This window comes from Labeo rohita, chromosome 14, assembly GCF_022985175.1.
Source record: "Labeo rohita strain BAU-BD-2019 chromosome 14, IGBB_LRoh.1.0, whole genome shotgun sequence".
Classification (NCBI taxonomy): Eukaryota; Metazoa; Chordata; class Actinopteri; order Cypriniformes; family Cyprinidae; genus Labeo; species Labeo rohita.
Genome location: NC_066882.1, coordinates 11,564,378 through 11,583,889, shown reverse-complemented (window position 1 = coordinate 11,583,889; position 19,512 = coordinate 11,564,378). Strand labels below are relative to the sequence as shown.

The 19,512-nt window shown below is 35.3% G+C and overlaps 1 protein-coding gene across 3 annotated transcripts in view; it reads left to right on the top strand.

Moving 5' to 3' along the window:
• Nucleotides 1-19,512, top strand: part of rnf130 (ring finger protein 130) — a 53,931-nt gene that overhangs the window by 4,996 nt on the left and 29,423 nt on the right. For 2 of the 3 annotated variants that reach the window (XM_051127378.1, XM_051127377.1), the window contains exon 3: nt 11,814-12,008. In XM_051127378.1, coding sequence (XP_050983335.1) covers nt 11,814-12,008 — 195 coding nt within the window. The remainder of the gene's footprint in view (nt 1-11,813; nt 12,009-19,512) is intronic. The other variant, XM_051127380.1, reaches the window with a different exon arrangement.

The window sequence follows — 19,512 nt, the reverse complement described above, 5'->3', positions numbered from 1 at the left end:
CTCAGTTTCAAAAAATTGACCCTTTGACTGGTTTTGTGGTCCAGGGTCACATTTAAATTCCTAAATGCAAACAAATGCGTTTATCTTGCAATATGCACATGCTGCACTTAAAAATACTAGCCCTGAATTTAAGTACATTCAGCACTTGGCAGATCAAAGGTTTAATCCAAATATCGGCTAATATTTATCAGTGACGGTCCATCCATATTTATTTATAAGCCATGTAAGCCATCAAGTTTTTGAAAGCAGTTGCTGAACCTTGATAACTGTCAATCACCAATAACATTTGAGCACCAGCACTAAACAAAACATAAGATTGTACAGTGTTTGTCTTTGAAAAACTACTAAGTCACTGTAAGCCTCAGTGAGCCTGTCTCACACAGGAAAAACAAGCAGCTCACTGCTTCCTGTTTGACTGCTTCAAGATTATATTTCCTCAGGAGACCTCAATGTATTCGACTGACCTCTGTTTATCTCTCCTCCTGGCCCCGGATAGCTTACCAGTGGCTCATCAGTCTAAACAAGGTGGTGAGCACAAAAAAATTCCCTTGCTCTTAGTCCACCCCATAGAGAGAAAGAAACCAGACAAAAGGAGTACAAGGTCCTGTGACTCGCCATTTTCTTTTTCACTCACTTCTTTCAGATTCCCCACCAGCTGCTGCTATCATTAGGGGTCTGGCAACATAACAAACCACACTTAGCTAATGGGTAGTGAGACAGAAAATCACCTGCCAATATGCAGAGGCAACTTGGTGTCCAATAAAAGCTAGTCCAGCAAAGCCCCCAGTCAGACACGAAGCAGCAAGCCAGAGAGATAGCAGCCTCAAACAAGACTGTGGCCGGTGGGAAGTGATGCATATTTGTGGTGATAAGCATCCTGTAGCATGATTCCCAGTCCATAGCAATTTATGACGGTTGAACAAGCCCAAATGGCAGTATATGACCCTGACATAAGGGCTAATTAGATTCACTCTAGGTCATGCACACTACAAGCTGACCAATGGGCAAGTGACCCAATGGCCCTTCTTTATCAAGTAGGCTAGTACTTTTCCTGTAGAGTCTGTGTAGACTGAAAACTGTATTAATTGTGTCATTTAAAAAGTTAGCTAGTGATATAAACTTGAACAGAACTTTCTGTACATCTCATATAGGGTTTTTTAGGTTTCTTTCTTGTTGAAGAGACTATAATAAGAGAAAGATATTGGCTCGAGTGGTATTATGCCATAAAAAATATACTCACAGATATTGGATATTAAATTGGATGAAAAATATTGATACTGAAGAGTTGTTTTTTCATGCAATTATGTTTGAAGCATTCCACAGATTATTGTCAAGACATTTCACAGGAGAAGTTCCCTTCCAGAACAATAATTTACAGATAATTTACTCACCTCGTTGTCATCTAAGATGTTCATGTCTTTCTTTCTTCAGTTGATAAGAAATTGTTTCTTGAGGAAAACATTTCCATATAGTGGATTTCAATGGTGCCCCAAAGTTTGAACTTCCAAAATGTAGTTTAAATGCAGCTTCAAATGGCTCTCAACGATCCCAGCCAAGGAAGAAGAGTCTTATCTAGCGAAACGATCGGTCATTTTCAAAACAAATTGACAAATTCTATACTTTTTAACCTCAAATGCTTGTCTTGTCTCTTTAAGTTTAAACTTGGGGGCACCATAGAAGTCTGTATATGGAGAAAAATCCTGAAACGTTTCCTCAAAAAACATAATTTCTTATCGACTGAAGAAAGAAAGAACATCTTGGATGACAAAGGGGTGAGTAAATCTGTAAATTTTAGTTCTGGAAGTGAACTTTTCCTTTAATTTCTTCCCTCCTATCCTTCCTAAAGAAATGGTTCAGCCAAAAATGGAAATTTGCTGAAAATGTGCAGTGAGTTTCTGTAGCATTAATTACTTTAGTGAAATTTAGCGTTATATCATTTGCTCAGCAGTGGATCCTTTGCAGCGAATGGGTGCCATCAGAATGTGAACAGCTGATTAAAAACATTACAATAATCCAGAAGTAATCCACACAATTCGTATACATCTTGGATGGCAGATTTCTCCATAAATATATGAATTATTCCTTTAAAGGGAAAGTTCACCCAAAAATGAAAAATGAAACAAACATATTTTTGATGAAATCCAACAGCTTTCTGACTCTGCAGCAACACAACTGACACGTTCAAGGCCCAGAAAGGTAGTAAGGACATCATTAAAATAGTCCATGTGACATCAGTGGTTCAACCGTAATGTTATGAAGCTACGAGAATACTTTTTGTGTGCAAAGAAAACAAAAAGAAACACTAATAATGACCTTATTCCTTAAATTTGTGTTCAGAAGATGAACAAAGGTCTTACGGTTTGGAATAACGTGTGTAATGCAAGTGCAAGAACAAAATAGTAACCTAAAATTGTAATAGCTAAATTAAATTTAAAAGACTTTTTATTATCACTGAATCAACTTAAATACGTTAATTTATATCAACAAAACAAAGGTTTTATGCGTTAATTCAGTTGCAAATAGCTCTGTAATATAAGTTAACACTTGCAGGTTTCCATGTGAGAGGTTTTTTTAAGTCTCGTGTGACGTGTAAACAGTCCATTGATTTGCTACTACCCAAAGAAGAACAGAAAAATCCATTTGTAAAAAGAAACAGATGAAAGAACGGACAGGAGCCATGTGACGTGCCATATGCTTCTAATTGATCCAGGCAGGAAATGTGAGCTGGAGTAATGTTGGGACATTGATTGCAGTGGTGTTGTTGTCATATGAAGTGAGGCCGGAGAGGGCCAGCAGGGTTGAGGAAGCAAATTGGCTGCCTGTGTTTTTCTTAATACCCGTGATTTTCCTCTGAGTGGGTGCATGTGAGGTCGTAATGTATTCTCATTTGAGATGAACCCAGTGTTAGGAGACGAGTTACAGAGAATCAAATTAGCGTCATGTCTGAACATAGTTTGTAGTGATCCGGTAAAGATTTACGGTAAACTTGGTTTATGTTTACTCAAATGCTTAATGGGCTTTGTGGCTCTTCTGACTATGTCTGAAATAACATTGTAGATTTTGTTTGCTGTTCAAGAAGCACTTAAAATCATCCCTCAAAGTCTCAGTGCTGTTAGTGATTGCTCGAGCTGAACCTCAGTTCAGTTTCACCCCCCTTTGTGTACAATTGCTTCATCAACACAAGTAGTACCACCTTAAGTTCTACGAAAGACTCTTGGAGAAAGCACACGTTGCTCATATTTTGCTTCCTTGTTTTTGTCCCGTGGGATTTACTACCACATCTTATCATGCACAGAACAGCACTTGTGTGTGTCTGCATTGGAGAAGTAGTGAGCTGCTTATCAAACAATTTCTGCTCATGAGCAGCAGTGAAATACTTTGTACTGTAACAGGCCAAATATTTGGCATCGACAGTGAAGTAAGGATATGTTTATTTTGGAAATATTTAAGTCAATATTTAGCAGTCAAGTTAGCTTACAAGAGTGTTAAGTTTTGGAATCATTATATTATCATTAGTGCTGTCAAAATAAGTACGTTAACGCAGGTGATTAATTTTTCCAGATTAACGGTGTTAAAAATATTTAACACAGGGGCGGGGCTAGGGTTTGCCACCCCACTCACAGCTGCTGCTTTTGTATTTATTTATTTTTTCTTATTTAGTCAAAGGATGACTTAATGACCACGTCAAATGGGAGACTTTTCAAACGCGCACTGCAACTTCACTTCAGCGACAGGTGCTAGTAAAACGAGACCAGGAAAAGTACAGGTGATGAGGGAGCTTCAGTGGAACAACAGTGAACTGCGGTCAGATGTTGATGAGATGTTGTCAGGCCATGTCAGTAAAATGAATTTACCTGTCCTGTCAGCCGATATACTGTGCTCATAGCATGCACGCTTCAGTTGCACGCACAAATGCAGTAGCGCATGCTGAAGCCTGTATCATTTCATATTAAAGCGCGAATGAAGCTACGAGCATGCATGTCAGATCCGTGTCATGTTCAGTAGCGCAGCTCTTTTAGTAATAGCAGCCAAATAACCTACATAGGGCCTTATGAAATTAATTTTATTTTTTTGCCAAATTCTGTTTTTAATTTTTATGGACTCCTTCTTAATGGTTAAATAAAATTTTACTAAACAAAAGCATTTCTAATTAATTAAAATCATGAAACTTAAACAATTTAACATCAGTTTATTAAAAGTTTAACAAAAATAACATGTTTAGGGCATTATGAAATGTTTTATTTTTGCCCACCTTATGTTTTATTGTTACAAGGGCTGTCGAATGATTAATCACATACAAAACAGAAGTTTGAGTTTGAGCCTAATATATGTGTGTGTACTGTGTGTAATTATTATGCATATATAAATACAAACACATTTGTGTATATATTTAAGAAATATTTACAAGTATATGTATTTATTATTGTTTTATTAACTTATATTATGTATAAATAAAAAAAATATTTTATACATAACATATTTCTATTAAATGTATACATTAATTTGTGTGTATTTATATATACATAATAATTACACACAGTACACACACTTATATTAGGCAAACTCAAACTTGTAATCTTAATCTTTTGACAGCCCTAATTGCTACCAAGTTCTGTGTTTTAGCATGTTTAAATATTTGAATGCGTAAAAACAAGTTTCTATTATTCTTACAATAGCGTTGTGAAATGTTTATTTTTCTCAGAAATTCAGTGTTGTGTAATTTGCATTTTTCTGGTTGTAAAATGAAGGCATAAAGCATTAATTCACTGTTTTCAAACTGCTGGGTTAAAAACAACCTAGCACTGGGTAAAATATGGACAAACTCCGTGATTAGGTTGTTTTTTTTATTTTGTATTTATTTGTATTTTAGAGTGTTTAATTTATCTTTTAATTAATGAAAATTAAACAAATAAAGGGGATTTACTATAACGATTAAAACATTGACAAAATATATATGATAATCACGATTAATTGTGATTAACAATATGTCAAACAAACTTTACATTTATTATAATCTAAGCAATATCCTGAGGAAAACATGTTTTGGTTAGGAATGTGAAGAAATATCCTTTCTATAATTCAATGTTCCATTTTTAGAAATTGTGATTTGAATATTTTTCCAATGTAGAACTACCTTCCCTTTTCTCTCCCTTTCTCTGGCATGTCTTCTGCTGCAGACTTTACCTCTTAGCACCCAGATAGCCAGATTTAAATACAGTAGATGAGATGTGCCTTGTCGTCATCATCAACAAGTCTCATGTGCACTTCTGTCAGGAGGATTGACCTACATATCAGTCTAACAGGGTTTTCTGTTGTGGAGTTCTGCTGTGGATGAATGACTCTGCATCTGTCTGAAAGCTTTTCCGGGAATTTTACGTGTAGTTTATGTAATATTGAAGTGATTAAAACTTTTGTAGATTAACCTGAAAATTGTTCTTGGTGTGATGCAAATATCACATTTTGTTTCAGACACAGCATAAGAACAGGTTCCAGCTGTTCAGGTTTGCAAAACCAAGTTGTATCTTTGTTACTCCCTTAGGGAGAGATGAAAGATACCTCACTGAGATGTGGGTTATGTGACGTTTGTCTGATTATAGTGCAGGTGGTCTGATGGTAGGATTTTGTTGCTTCTGCTGATGGTATCTAGCATTCCTAAGCTTGCACATGCCTGTCGTAGTTGTGCAGACAGTGTTAGAGGTGGAAAAACAAAGATGAAAATGAACAGTCTAGAGAAGGCAGCAGATTCTGCACATACTTCAATTTTATTTTACGTTTGAGAAGAATCAGTTTAGAATTGTTTTCAGAGTCCATAGTCTTGTCTGAGTAATACTGTGCAAAGGTGAATAATGTGCTTTGAACAGGAATTAAACACAATTGTCATATGTTAAACATAATACGAATAATTATTTTAATCATTATTGTACTGACAGTTAGTGATCTTAACCGTATCTGCGTTGTATTTTAATGCATATTTTAGTTTCTTCTAATACTTAATGCTGGTGTATCCCTACTGCCCAGTGATGACAAGCAGACGTACCCCAGATACACGGGATCAATTTGGTTTTTAAACTCGCACTGATCAACTCTCATGCCTCACATCGTCTGATTAGAATTAATGGAGACGGGTTTCTAGGAAGTGCATGTCCTCCGGCACTGCATTTAATTTGTGAAAACCATAATGCTCTGACTAGCTATTGGACAAGATCCCGATTTGATTTGCAGACAATCTGTTCGTCCTAGCTAATGATTGACAGAAACGACCTAGTACCAGATTGCTTGACCAGCCTCTGAACTAATGTTATTGGCTTAGAAAATGTGGGTCATTATTATGTCCAGAGCAGCAGATTTCATTAACTGTAACATTTTCATTAGAAGTGTGTTCTGATATTGATATTCATGTCGTTATTGTTTATTTTGCAGCTACATGATGTAGTAATAATGTAGGCAAAAGCCTCATAACAGGATCCCTTTAACTTCTGCCTCATGTTGAGCATTAGTAATTCTCCCCATTTTACTAGAGCAGAGAATGGACATGTGAGAACATGCATTTGAATGTTTTCTTGTTTTGCGTATGTCCATTTCCAGGCTTTCCACTGAGTCCATTTAAATGGTGATGCAATGAAAACTAAAACAGACAGACATTGTTTATTTCTCTGTTCTAAGATCAAACTAAACCGGATTTTACCAGCTTTTGCTAGGTAAGATGGTAGCTTCTTGTCAAGTCTGAAGCTTTTAGAAGAGTGAACACGCCGAGTCATTAAGTTCAAATAATTTCCTGTAAAGATACTTTAACAAGGACTTCTTACTGCTTTAGATGACATATGACATGGGATTTAATCCATCTAAATTCTCCAGTAAGACATCTTAATAAGATTACTTTTAAATTACTTTTAAATTTCTGCACTTTTGCCCTAACTGGATCATGAATTAGTCTAAAGGATAAGTCACAAACTGTATCATATTTTATGCAGTTGACTCACTTTTAAAGAAAAACTAAAGGAAAGGAGAAAACTATAAAGATAAAAAAACAGGTATTGAATTTTATTTGGTTCTGATTCCTGGGCACGAGGTTCTATGGGACTTAGAAGCTGTTTTTACCTATTTTAATTTGCAAAATGTAATATCAAAAATGTAATATTTTGGTGCATCTTAGCTTTTGTGCACAACCTTGTTAACACATGATAGACTCTCTTGATTAGGTTGATAACATGTTCAAGTTATTGCAAGACAAAATATTCCCCACTTTTTGGAATTCCCCAATTAGATAACTCTTATAGTGGGGATTTTTAATTTGACGGGGGAGATGGGGGCGTATAGGGTAATTTTGTTGCGCAGTAGCTTACGCAGTGTAAGAAAGCTTTATGTAAAACTTTGAATTGAATTTATTTTAGCTAAAAAAAGACAAGTAAACATTCAGTAAGAAATTCACAGAAATTGAAAAAAGTAGTCAAATGTAAAATAACACATTAATCTTCACTCTGTAAATACAGATTAACCCAGTGAGTTTATTTTTGTCTTTTGTTGTTTGATTAACACAGACAGTAGCAGGTATAGACCAATTTGGAGTAGACGTCACAGTCACGTCACTTGCAGCTCCTTGTGTGGTGGAGGGAAACGGGTGAAATCCATGGAACAAGAGAAAAAAATTATTATTGTGCCTTTGGATGTCTGAATTGAAATGCAAATAATTTTTATAGAATGCTATCTTCAAAGACGCCATTTGAAGCTGAACACAGACATTTAAACTGGCAGACTATGGATGAAAACTGCAATGATTACCCTACTTTTAAAGCGTAAATTTGATTTAAACAGTAGGTCTACATAATATACACATATGCGGTTTAGAGGGCACATATTGTACCGTAGCCCTACAGTTACAGCATGAAATACAATTAATAACTTTTTACATACCATTTACCCATTTTGTCTCACAATTTTGACTTTTTTTTTTGTCCTTGCAAATGCAAGTTTCTCCTGTTTATATTTCCTAGTTCAAAATTTAAAACTTGATTTTACTCAACAATTGCGATTTTGTAAATTATGAGGGGAAAAAAAAGACAGAAGTGTGGGATATAAACTCATGATTCTGAGTTGAGAAGAAAAGAGAGAATAACAAGTTGATTTTTCTTATCAGAATTGTGGGATGTAATCTCGGAATTGCAAGTGGAACAATTTTGAAATATAAACTCAAATTTTTTTTTTTCTTTTATTCCATGGCTTTTTGATAGACTGCTTCTTTAAAACTGTCATTTTCTGCCACCTGATAGACTCCCCCTACAAAAAAAACATCATCACTGTCTGCAAACACTGTAATTGGTCCATATGCGGTAGGCAGCTGTCAATTTAAGACTGAATGCACAGATCCAGTATACTGTTACAAATACTGTTGTGTACTGCATTCACTTAAGACATAACCAACTTTGTTTACGTGAATATTCACCAAACGGCAATGTTGTTTGTATTTTACAGTTTAAGTGTAATAAATCATGAAAAATTACTCAATTTGGTAGTTGCAAGCTGTTGGAGAGGCGGCTCTAGTGCGAGAGGACAGAAAATACCATGCAAGTACTCTTGAAAAGGGAAGTCATGATATGCTGAATAATTCACGCTGTTTGTGAAATTACAGTCTCACAGAATTTTTTAAAAATACTTCTTTGGACTAATAATATCTGTGACATGCTTTGGTAAATAAATGTTTGTTGGAATTTCCTGCATTATAAGCTTGAAAACTGTGGGAATTGGTGAAATTATGCATGATACTTTCAAGCCCACATTGAAATTCAAGCCCTTAAGTATTTTATTTATTTATTTATTTATTTTAACGGAACCATAAGTAACTACAAACCGTTGTGTATTTTTTTTTTTTTTTTTTTTTTTTACTAGCTACTACTTTTACTATTTTTTTTTTACTAGCAACTTGTCACCCATGGTTATATTTTATGAGCTGCAAACATTACAGTTTTTGGTATTTTGATGTTTATTTAATATTTAGAAGATGACAATCAAGCATATCAGAGTTTTAAACTGTATTTAGATGTGGCCAACATTTTGGTTTTAAAACTTCATTGTGCCCTGCAAACATTAAATGATCTATAACTATAACAAAATATATGAATGTCAAAATAATGATAATTTTCTTTGACCTCCTGAGGATGATGATCAACATTTTCTAAAGGTTACAGCTAGCTTTTTCACTGACCAATCTTAAAATGAGTTTCATGCCCTAGTTTGTTTTTTAGCCATGGAAAGTTTTTTTTATTTCCACACGACGTGAAATGGACTTTAATGTTTAACCTCTCATGCTGAGGACACAAACATTCACAGTTTGAATATGTCCATGTCAAAGTTGAGACACAAAACCGCCCCGATTGTTTCACGTGTTCATGCTTTATCACTAAGTTTTTGGGGATGTCATTGAGTTGCTCATTATATAACCTTATGTAATTTGGAGAAAGATCAAATAGAAGACCAGATTTCACCAGCTTTCCTTACGAACCCAAATATGCCCTCTCAGCACTGATAACACTGCTAAGTCAGAGATGCACTAATGCAACACCAACCTTGACCTTAAAGGACATTCAGTACTAACTGCAATTACAACACATTAATTATGTAAACATTTTCATTTAATGAACACGTTTTGATGGACGCAGAGATAAAATTAGGTTCTATATTTATCTCTTTTTGTTGTTATGGAAATATATGATTGTGAATTCATTTCCTCCTGTTCCCATTTGTTATTTGCTCTCAGCCCATCTATGATGCACCATCAGGCTGTTTTATGATTTAATATCAGGTGATTTTTGGATTCATATTACGACTGTATCTCAGCTCTACTCATCAGCTGCAGGTCAGCTGCATGAATCATTCATGCTGATACTAATATTATGGCGCTCATAAGGCCTACAATATTAGCTTGTGGACCAACATTATTAGCTTCTGGACTCGTCTGTTGCTCCTCCACCTCAGTAAACACCCCCACACACACCTAAACACCAACATTATCTCAGTGTTGATGCTGCAAACTGATGAATATTTGATTCTGCTTCATCTTCTGTGTCTGTGCGAGCATGCTCAGATATGTGAGGGTGCATGCATTTGTGTGTGTGATCCTAATGGTAAAGAGATTTCTTCCTGCATTCTGCCTTCTTTTTCCTAGTCTTGCTACAATGCCTTGAGGGAAGGATGGTGGGCTTTGCTGGGGAGGTGGGCTGGGTGCTGAAACAAGCAAAAGCCTTCGTATTACCTTTTAAACACAATCAATTATCGTGACCTGCTCTGCCTCCCTGTGGGGGTTCCACCTCTCCTCGAGAGCGGGCCAGGCGGCTTCGACATATGAGTCAGTGTTTGGAAGTGACAGGGCATTAGTTTGCATAGCCCAACTCATCAGAGCGCCGCCATAATCTCCAGTGTCAATGGAGCAATCACATAAGAAATAGGGAGGCAAGCAGCCCCCACATACTCTATTACATTGCTAATGAGTTTAGTGGTGATATGCTTTCAGTCCACAAATGTCATGGTGGTGAGGGTGAGTTTCATCAGGACTGCAAATCAACAGCACGCAGTGAGGCTGCATTTAAACACAACCTACTGACTCAGTTCATCCAGTTGGATTTGTAGTGGATTCTTAGTTGATCTCTTTAGAATTGTTTATGAATAGGATTGTTTATGAATTAGGCCTATTACTGCAGTCATTCTAATATGCTGATTTGGTGCTCAATAAACATTTCTTATTATTATCAATGCTGAAAACAACTGTGCTCTTTAATACTTTTGTGGAAACCACAATATTTTTCGACAAATAGAGTTCAAAAGAGCAACATTTGTGTAAAATATACGTGACCCTGGACCAATAAACCAGTCCTAAGGGTCATCATTAAATCAAGATATATATCATCAAGCTTTTCATTAATGTATGGTTTGTTAGGAAATGACAATATTTGGTCGTATCATCTTGGCCGTATCATATCACCTTTAAAGTTGTCCAAATGAAGTTCTTAGCAATGCATATTACTAATTAAAAATTTCGTTTTTATATAGTTACGGTAGGAAATGTACAAAATATCTTCATGGAACATATCCCACTTAATATCCTAATTATTTTTTAGATAAAATCAACAATTTTGACCCATACAGTGTATTTTTGGCTACTGCTACAAATATATCTGTGCTACTTACAGTGCTACTGTCTCTTTTGATAGATTTAATGTGTCTTTGCTGAATAAAAGTATTAATTACTGTACTTTATATTGTGGTATACAGTATTACAGGCATAGTTGACCCCAAAATTATAATTCTGTCATTAATTACTCACCCTCATGTCATACCAAACCTGTAATACCTTTGTTCATCTTGGTTCATCTTGAATGACTATTCAGTTATTCAACCTTGATTTTATGAGGCTACGAGAATACTTTTTGTTCACAAAGAGAACGGAAATATGACTTTATCCAACAATTAATGACAGAATCTTCTTTTTCAGGTGAACTGTACTTTTAAATAGTTTTTCATGTCTATGCATAAGGATGTATTGCTGGTCGTGGGATGACCTTTCAAATTTCTATATTCAATACAAGTGGAATTTCATGATTATTGATACCAGTTACCAATTAATGTCAAGTATGAATTAAATGTACAATAAATTAATTTGAAATAAAATAAATAAAACTTAATATATTTCTATATTACTCCAAAAAAATTGCGAACTCAAAACAGGTTAAGCGAATGAGTCTCACTTGTATTGGAACATGTGTACTGTACAAAATGTAAATGTATACAGGAATTGAGAACCTCTTTCTTTTTTTTATTTTTAGCAGTGGATTTGCAAGGCTGCTGTCCACACACCCGGTTTATAGTCCCTCCGAAAACCACACACTGGGTGGCCATTATGCAGAGAGGGAAGTGCACCTTCAAGGAGAAGATCCTTAAGGCAGCTGCTTTCAATGCCTCAGCTGTCATTATCTACAATAACAGCACCAAAGAGGACACAGTCACGATGGCTCATGAAGGTGAGCGCCATAATTAATGTATTCTCATTATGACTAATGCAGCACTCTCCTTCTAATCTGTGCCATGTACTTAGTGTCATGCAGACATTTCTAACTTTAATCAGTTCCTTTAGATATTACTCAAAGCCTGTTTCTCCTGTTATGGAAATTTTAACACTACATGTTAACATGCAGAAGTTTTGTTCAGAATGTATATACATGCAAATGGATAGTTTCATTGGACAGAATCTTTTGTCTTGGTTAAAACTATAGGAAGTGGTAGTTGTTATTTCTTCACAGAGCATGGTGATTTTACAGATGCACCTGACTAGTTACTTTAAAGGAGAACTTCACTTTCAGAACAACAATTTACAAATAATTTACTCATCCGCTTGTTATCCAAGATGTTCATGTCTTTCTGTCTTCAGTCGTAAAGAAATTAAGGCTTGTGTCGCTGCAGTTCATTGTATGTGTACTTCGGCTCAAAAAGGTAGGGCGAAAAACTCACTCATTTTCTCCTACAACTTTAAAATCGTCCGACATCGTTGTACCTTTTTGTTTGTAAACAGCGTTTGACCTACTTGCACTTCATTAGTCTTTGCACGTTCGCTTTGTAAACACACGTAGCGTCGTGGACGTGCATCCCAGAGCTAGTGTTGCACGAGCTTTTGTGCTTAAAAAGTATACAAATTTACATTTTTCAAAAAAATGACAAATCGTTCCGCTAGATAAGACCCTTCTTCCTCGGCTGGGATTGTTTAGAGCCCTTTGAAGCTGCATTTAAACTACATTTTGGAAGTTCAAAATTGGGGGCACCATTGAAGTCCATTACATGGAGAAAAATCCTGAAATGCTTTCCTTAAAAACCATAATTTCTTGACGACTGAAGACAGAAAGACATGAACATCTTGCATGACAAGGGAGTGAGTAAATTATTTGTAAACTGTTGTTCTGAAAGTGGACTTCTCCTTTAAGGCCTTTGTAGTGCTTATAGCAGATTTTAATTCAGTGAGGTACATTATCGAGAAATGTCATTGTCCAAGGACTAAATGGGAGAGTTTGTAGTGTGTGTGTGTGTGTCAGTGCAATAGAGAAACAGTTTTATTTTGCAGCTCCAAAATTGGCAAAGTGAAGCTAACTGCAAAATGAAGCTAGTCAAAACATAGGTGTGTGTGTGTGTGTGTGTGTGTAGCTGTCACTTACATTAAAAGACTTTTGTACAGTGGACAGCAGACAGTTTGAGGGAAAATGTTGCTGTGCTCAGCAAAAATGTATTTTTATGATTATTTTTTAAGCATTTTGGTAAAAGCAACAGCTGACACAGCAGTTTCAATGTCCATTACATTCCATTAATGTTTACTAAACCGACCACACAGATGGTAACCGGACATGAGACAACCGCACCACAATACATCAAGCTACATATAATACATTATGCATTGTTTATTATGAATTATGCAAGTGTATATTATTTTAGATTGTAACATTAATCATTCTTTTGAAGTGTGTGATGATAATCACACTGTAATATGCCGTTTAATTATTTATTTATTTATTTATTTATTGATTATTGCAGTGTCTAACAGTAATGTCATTCGTAGCATTTTTATAGTTCTACACCTGTTTAAAATGTGTATTTTAATATTCTTCTGTGTTATTCATTGTACAGTTAAGTTGTCAGTCTGTCTGATGCAGGCTTTCTCACTTCTTTTAAATTGTTGATCTGTGTGCACATGCTAACTGACACCTGTGACAGTTGCATTTCGACAATTTTAAAATGTCTTCCGGCATGGGTGCATTAAGATGTTTTGAAACTTTTCAAAACCTCTGTGTTCTGTTCTATTTATGTGGTGCCCTGTCTAGTTGTTTTTAAATGCAAGAACACATCCTGTGTGTGGTTTGTCGAAGTGTGTGGCTTTTAGTAGCAGATGTGTCTGGAGGTCTGGAGGATTGTTTTTTATGTTATGAGAAAATATATGGATGATTCTCAGTTGTATAAAACCAAAACAGCAGTTATGCAGAGCATTAGCATTCAGGATTAATGCTGAATAATGTTATATTTCCAAATGTCTGCTTGTTGCAACTTCCATTCTGAAAGTGTTGTTTGTGTATAGGCATTTCATAATTTGTCTTGAGGTTATAAACCTGCCGTGAGAGTGTGACCGAGAGTGTTTGTTTGGTTTTTGAGGACAGTCGGACACGGTGAAGTACTGTGCGTACTGGAATCCATCCGCCAGTGCAGTCACTGTTGCTCTGCAGGTGCACTCTCTCCCCACACACACACACTTCTGGCTTGGCACATATCCAAGAGCTTAAGATGCACAGGACACATAGGATTTAACCTAAAGCTTCTCAGAAGTGTGATGGGATGTATACAGGGGTAGGTTGAGGGAGAAACGGCGAAAAGGGGAAGATAAGGGGAGATGGTGAGTCACGGCAGCGCTATCAGAATGGGATCGATGAGATGTTTAAATATAGCAGGATTGCATGATTTATTCAGAGGGTCCTTTTCCCCTGCCACCTATGGGATTCAAACCTCTATGTACCAGCTGTTAATAGTGAAATCTTGAGGTACCTTATGATTATTTTGGATTTTGATTCATAGTGTCACGAGACAAATGCCCAATTGTTCATCAACAGCATAGGGATGCAAGCCTGGTTGAGTTCCTAAGTTCAGTGTTAAGATCTTATACAAGATCTTCAGCTTTTGTATAATATAAATGCCGTCTTCTTAATTAAAAGCTTAAAGGAAAATTTGAAATGCTACTTTGGAAAGTAACTAAAATAAAATTAAACTAAATCTAAAATTACAAAACTAAAACTGAATAATAATAATTCAAAATTAATTATAAATATAAAAATATATTATCTGGATCAATGTAGAAAAAAAAAATCAATGCATCAATGCTTGGATTTACTCAGATTGATCATTGTTCCTGCAACATATGACCTTTTTATTAATACATGTGAGGCAGTATTTTCATATGTAGGTTTTAGTCACACATTCAGATCACAACCTTTCGATGAATGCATTTTGTGCACTGACAGGAAGTTTGGGGTTGTATTCGTATATGTGCATGCATGTGGGGGTGGAGATGTGTTTTTAACCCGAAAGCTGCAAACAAACTGACACACTGTTTTCAAGAGGAACAAACTTTATAGAAAGGCCTGCAGTTACATATATTTATGTTTAGATTTATATCAGGTTCTTTAATGATAATGAAACTTCAGTAATGAAGTTTGAATGTGCTATTAGCAAATGTCAAAGATATACACTACCAGTACACACACCAGATTTTTTTAAAATAATTTTTAATGAAGAAGTTTCTTCTGCTCATCAAGCCTGCATTTATTTGATACAAAGTACATCAAAAACAGTACAATTTTGATATTTTAATGTGTAATTTAATCCTGTGATTTCAAAGCTGAACTTTTACTTCATTAAAACACTACTTCACTCACATGACCCTTCAGAAATCATTCTGTTTGTGATTTGCTGCTCAAAAAACATTTATTATTATTATTATTATTATAAATGCTGATCTTTGATCAATTACCCAACTGTTTCAAATATTATTATTATTAATGATAATAATAATAAGAAGGATGTTTTAGAATGATTTCTGAAGCATTGACATTGAAGACTGGAGTAATTATGCTGAAAATGCTTTGATTTTAAGAATAAATTCCATTTTAAAATATAATCAAATAGAAAGCTATTATTTTAAATAGTAAAAATATTTCACAATATTACTGCTTTTGTTGTATTTTGGATTAAATAAATGCAGTTGAGCAGAAGAGACTTCTTTAAAAAACATTAAAATTGATTGGTAGTGTACAAGCATCTTCATTTATTTATTTTTTTTGCTCTGGTTTGCATTTACTGGCACTCTGAAGTTGCATGTTGCATTTTGTAAATAATTATTGTAAATGTATTTATATAATAAGGAGATAAGAAGTCATGCTTTTCTCTGAGCTTTATTTGTACAATAGCATCAACACGTTTAAATACCTGTTCAAATACGGTTTAAAGAGACTGTGACATCAGTAGAAACTCTGTTTTATAGCCAATTACATGCAAAGTGCGTCTAAATTCATAATGCCACATGGTCTCTTGAGTCACTGTGGTTTGAAGGATCACTTCACCTTCACTGTTGGCGGCAGTCAGCATGTGCAGGGCTTAAGACCACCTTTGAGGGAGTTTCCTCTTTAACACAAATCAATATTTGCATTCCTTGACCTTTATAGGAGGAACAGTCAATAATGAATAAAATAAATGTCCATTGCTGTTGTAAAATAAGGCCATTTGGAGTTTTTTTAACTTTTGGAGGTCAGCAATTCACAATGCACAAAGGGCGAGTCATTAAACTTTTTTACATTTTAATCTGTCTTGGGCTAATTTTATTGAAATCTCAATTGGGATCTTATGCGATCATATGATTATTATTAAAATTAATATATAATTTATAGCTCATAATATTTTGTACCATTAACAGACTGTGTCTGTAGAAGTGAGTTATGTACCATGATATACATCATGAAATACATCTGTTGGTTTTCATGCTGCTTATGGAGAAAAACGGCCTTGGAGATAGTCAGAGCTGCTCTATCAGTCACCGCTGGAGCAAATTGTCCCTGTCCTGCCTTAGACATCATCTTTACTGCTGACAAACTGCCTTCTGAGCCAGAAAGCGTGCTAAACAGTCACGTCTCATTCACACCTGTGCATAAACATAAGTGCTCACGTACACCAGTGCATATAAAAAGCTGGTAGACTGCGTAATTAAACCTTTCTTTATGCATGATGAAACGCATAATGTCAAACACACAAGCAGCCACATTTACACTGACATTCTGTGGCATTCAGACTTCTTTTTCACGCTCTTTGCACCCTTAAGACATTCAGGATTTGGCTGTAAGATGCAACAGTTTTTGTACACAAGATGATGTTCCCTTCATCACTTCCATAACAAATGCATACTGTTCATCCTTTAGCCTTACACTAAAGTTGAATCTTAATCCAATGAAACGCTTAATAAACTTCATTCAACATTCATTATTTTAAGAGTGGTGAGTGTATATATGTAGTTTTAGGCATTTTTATTATTATTTTATCTCGTTATTGGACGATATACTGTATGGAGCTGTTTTTCAACATCGGATGAAAATGCTAAGTAGAAAGAAGGTTGGCTAATATAATACTAACATATTTTAGACAATTGTTATGTTAAATTGTTGTTGTTAAATTGTTTTAGTTTTATCAGGTAAAATGCTTATTTCATCTAATATTTACTCCAAACTAGTTACAAGGATAAAAATTTACATTGAAACATTTTGATGCATTTCAGAAAGTAATAGCATATGTTTTAATGACACAGCAGTAGTATTTACTTTTAACGACTCTTTTACTTGAATACCAGCATTAGAGCATCGTGATCTGCTGTTAATGCTTTGAGATTACACATGATTTGAGAGTGATCCACAGCTCATCTTTATGTACAGGACAATGTCCAAATGCACCGTTTGAACAAGGTCAGTATCTTAAATTTGCTTGCATTTAATTAGTGAACTAAAAATCATGCTGAATACTTTCATATACGTTCTCATAGTTTGTATTAAAGAGGTCATGACATAGATTTTTTAATTTTTTCGATAAGTTCCTTGAAGTTTACTTATAATGTTAATAAAAATTTTTGCACACAGATATGTGTTAGAATGATTATTTTTAACTCTCATTCTGACCCTCGGTCTAAAGCGACCTGTTTTAAGGGATGTGTCCTTTAAGGCTTGTCAGTAATCGGCCACTGTTATGATTGGCTAATGTCACTGCATAGGAAACAGTATCAGTGCCCCGCCCCCTCACTATTGCATGTGATTGTTTGACAACATAATCAAAATAAAACAGTCATTTCCAGACACAACTTTATGAAGCCACTTACTTACAGTTTGTGATGCAGCTGCAGTCAGATCTAGTACCATTTCATCTTTCAACAAATCATTGACATGAAACAGGATGCTGTTAATAAATAAACTATCCACTTGTTCCTTACGCTGGGATCTTTCTGATATCTGTACAAAGATGCGAACAAGCTGTTTAAACCAAATGCATCAAAGCAAACTTTCGCTCCATTTGTCCTATTAACGACAGACTCAATCGCATGGACTTAAACAGAAAATGAACGCGCGTCTGTATACAGTATCCAGTGTAGACAAGATAGTGTCAGTGATTGTAATTTTGATTTGCTTTTTGAAGTAATCAAGTGTCAGCTGTTACAAGACTGAAGCCCAATGGGCGGAGCCTGTGGTGAGACAATAACTATTCATCGATGTCTTGCTATGGAGGCGGTGTTTATGCAATTGTTTGTTCCCCCATGACGTCATCATGCCCTCTCAGAGAAGCCATTTTTGGAGTTTAATTAAATGCTTTGTTTATAATGAGGAGGATGTTTTAAACTATGGTACAAAGACCTGTTATATGCTAAAGACAATTTTTTTTTCTCATGTCATGACACCTTTGAAGTTGTCAAGCTGTGCTTTTTAGGAATTATATGATTTGTTTCATTGTGCTTCGCATTTCTTAGTAATCAACAAGAACTAATAGCTTCATGTGGTGCCTTTTGTGAGGTTTTGCATAACCTATGTGCCTTTTGATTCTTTCACAGCCTTGCTATGCTATCTGCTGCGCTATCTGCTGCTACAAAGCTGTGAAAGTAGATTTGTGCCTTGTAGACCCTAGAGGCATGGAGACTCGTCATTGGAAAAAGCCAGTCAATTTTGTATTATGGTATCGCAGTGGTTTATCAAAGAACTTTACCTCAAAGATGTGTTACTGCAGTCTGTCAATTCAAAGACTTGCAATCTAAAATGCCAGAAGCCACAAACTCAGAGTTGCATGTGAAAATGTCAGAGCACAGCTAAATAAGACAGAGGCAGTCTGGCATATACAGTTGAGGTCAAATGTTTAGATACACCTTGCAGAATCTGCAAAATGTGAATTATTTTACCAAAATAAGAGGGATCATACAAAATGCATATTATTTTTTTTATTTAGTACTGACTTGAATAAGATATTTCACATAGAAGATGTCTACATATAGCCCACAAGAGAAAATAATAGCTGAATTTATAAAAATGACCCATTCAGAAGTTACATATGCTTGATTCTTAATACTGTGTTGTTACCTGAATGATCCACAGCTGTGTATTTGTTTTTGTTTTTTTTTTTTTTTTTTTTTTTTTTAGTGAGAGTCCACTGTTTGTCCTGAACAGTTAAACTGCCCGCTGCTCTTCAAAAAAATCAGGTCCCACAAATTCTTTAGTTTTTCAGCATTTTTATGTATTTGAACCCTTTCCAACAATGACTGTATGATTTTGACATCCATCTTTTCACACTGAAGACAACTAAGGCACTCATATGCAACTATTACAGAAGGTTCAATTGCTCACTCATGCTCCTGAAGGAGAAACTGCATTAACAGCCGGGGGTGAAAACTTTTTGCATTTAACGATCAGGGACAATTAAACT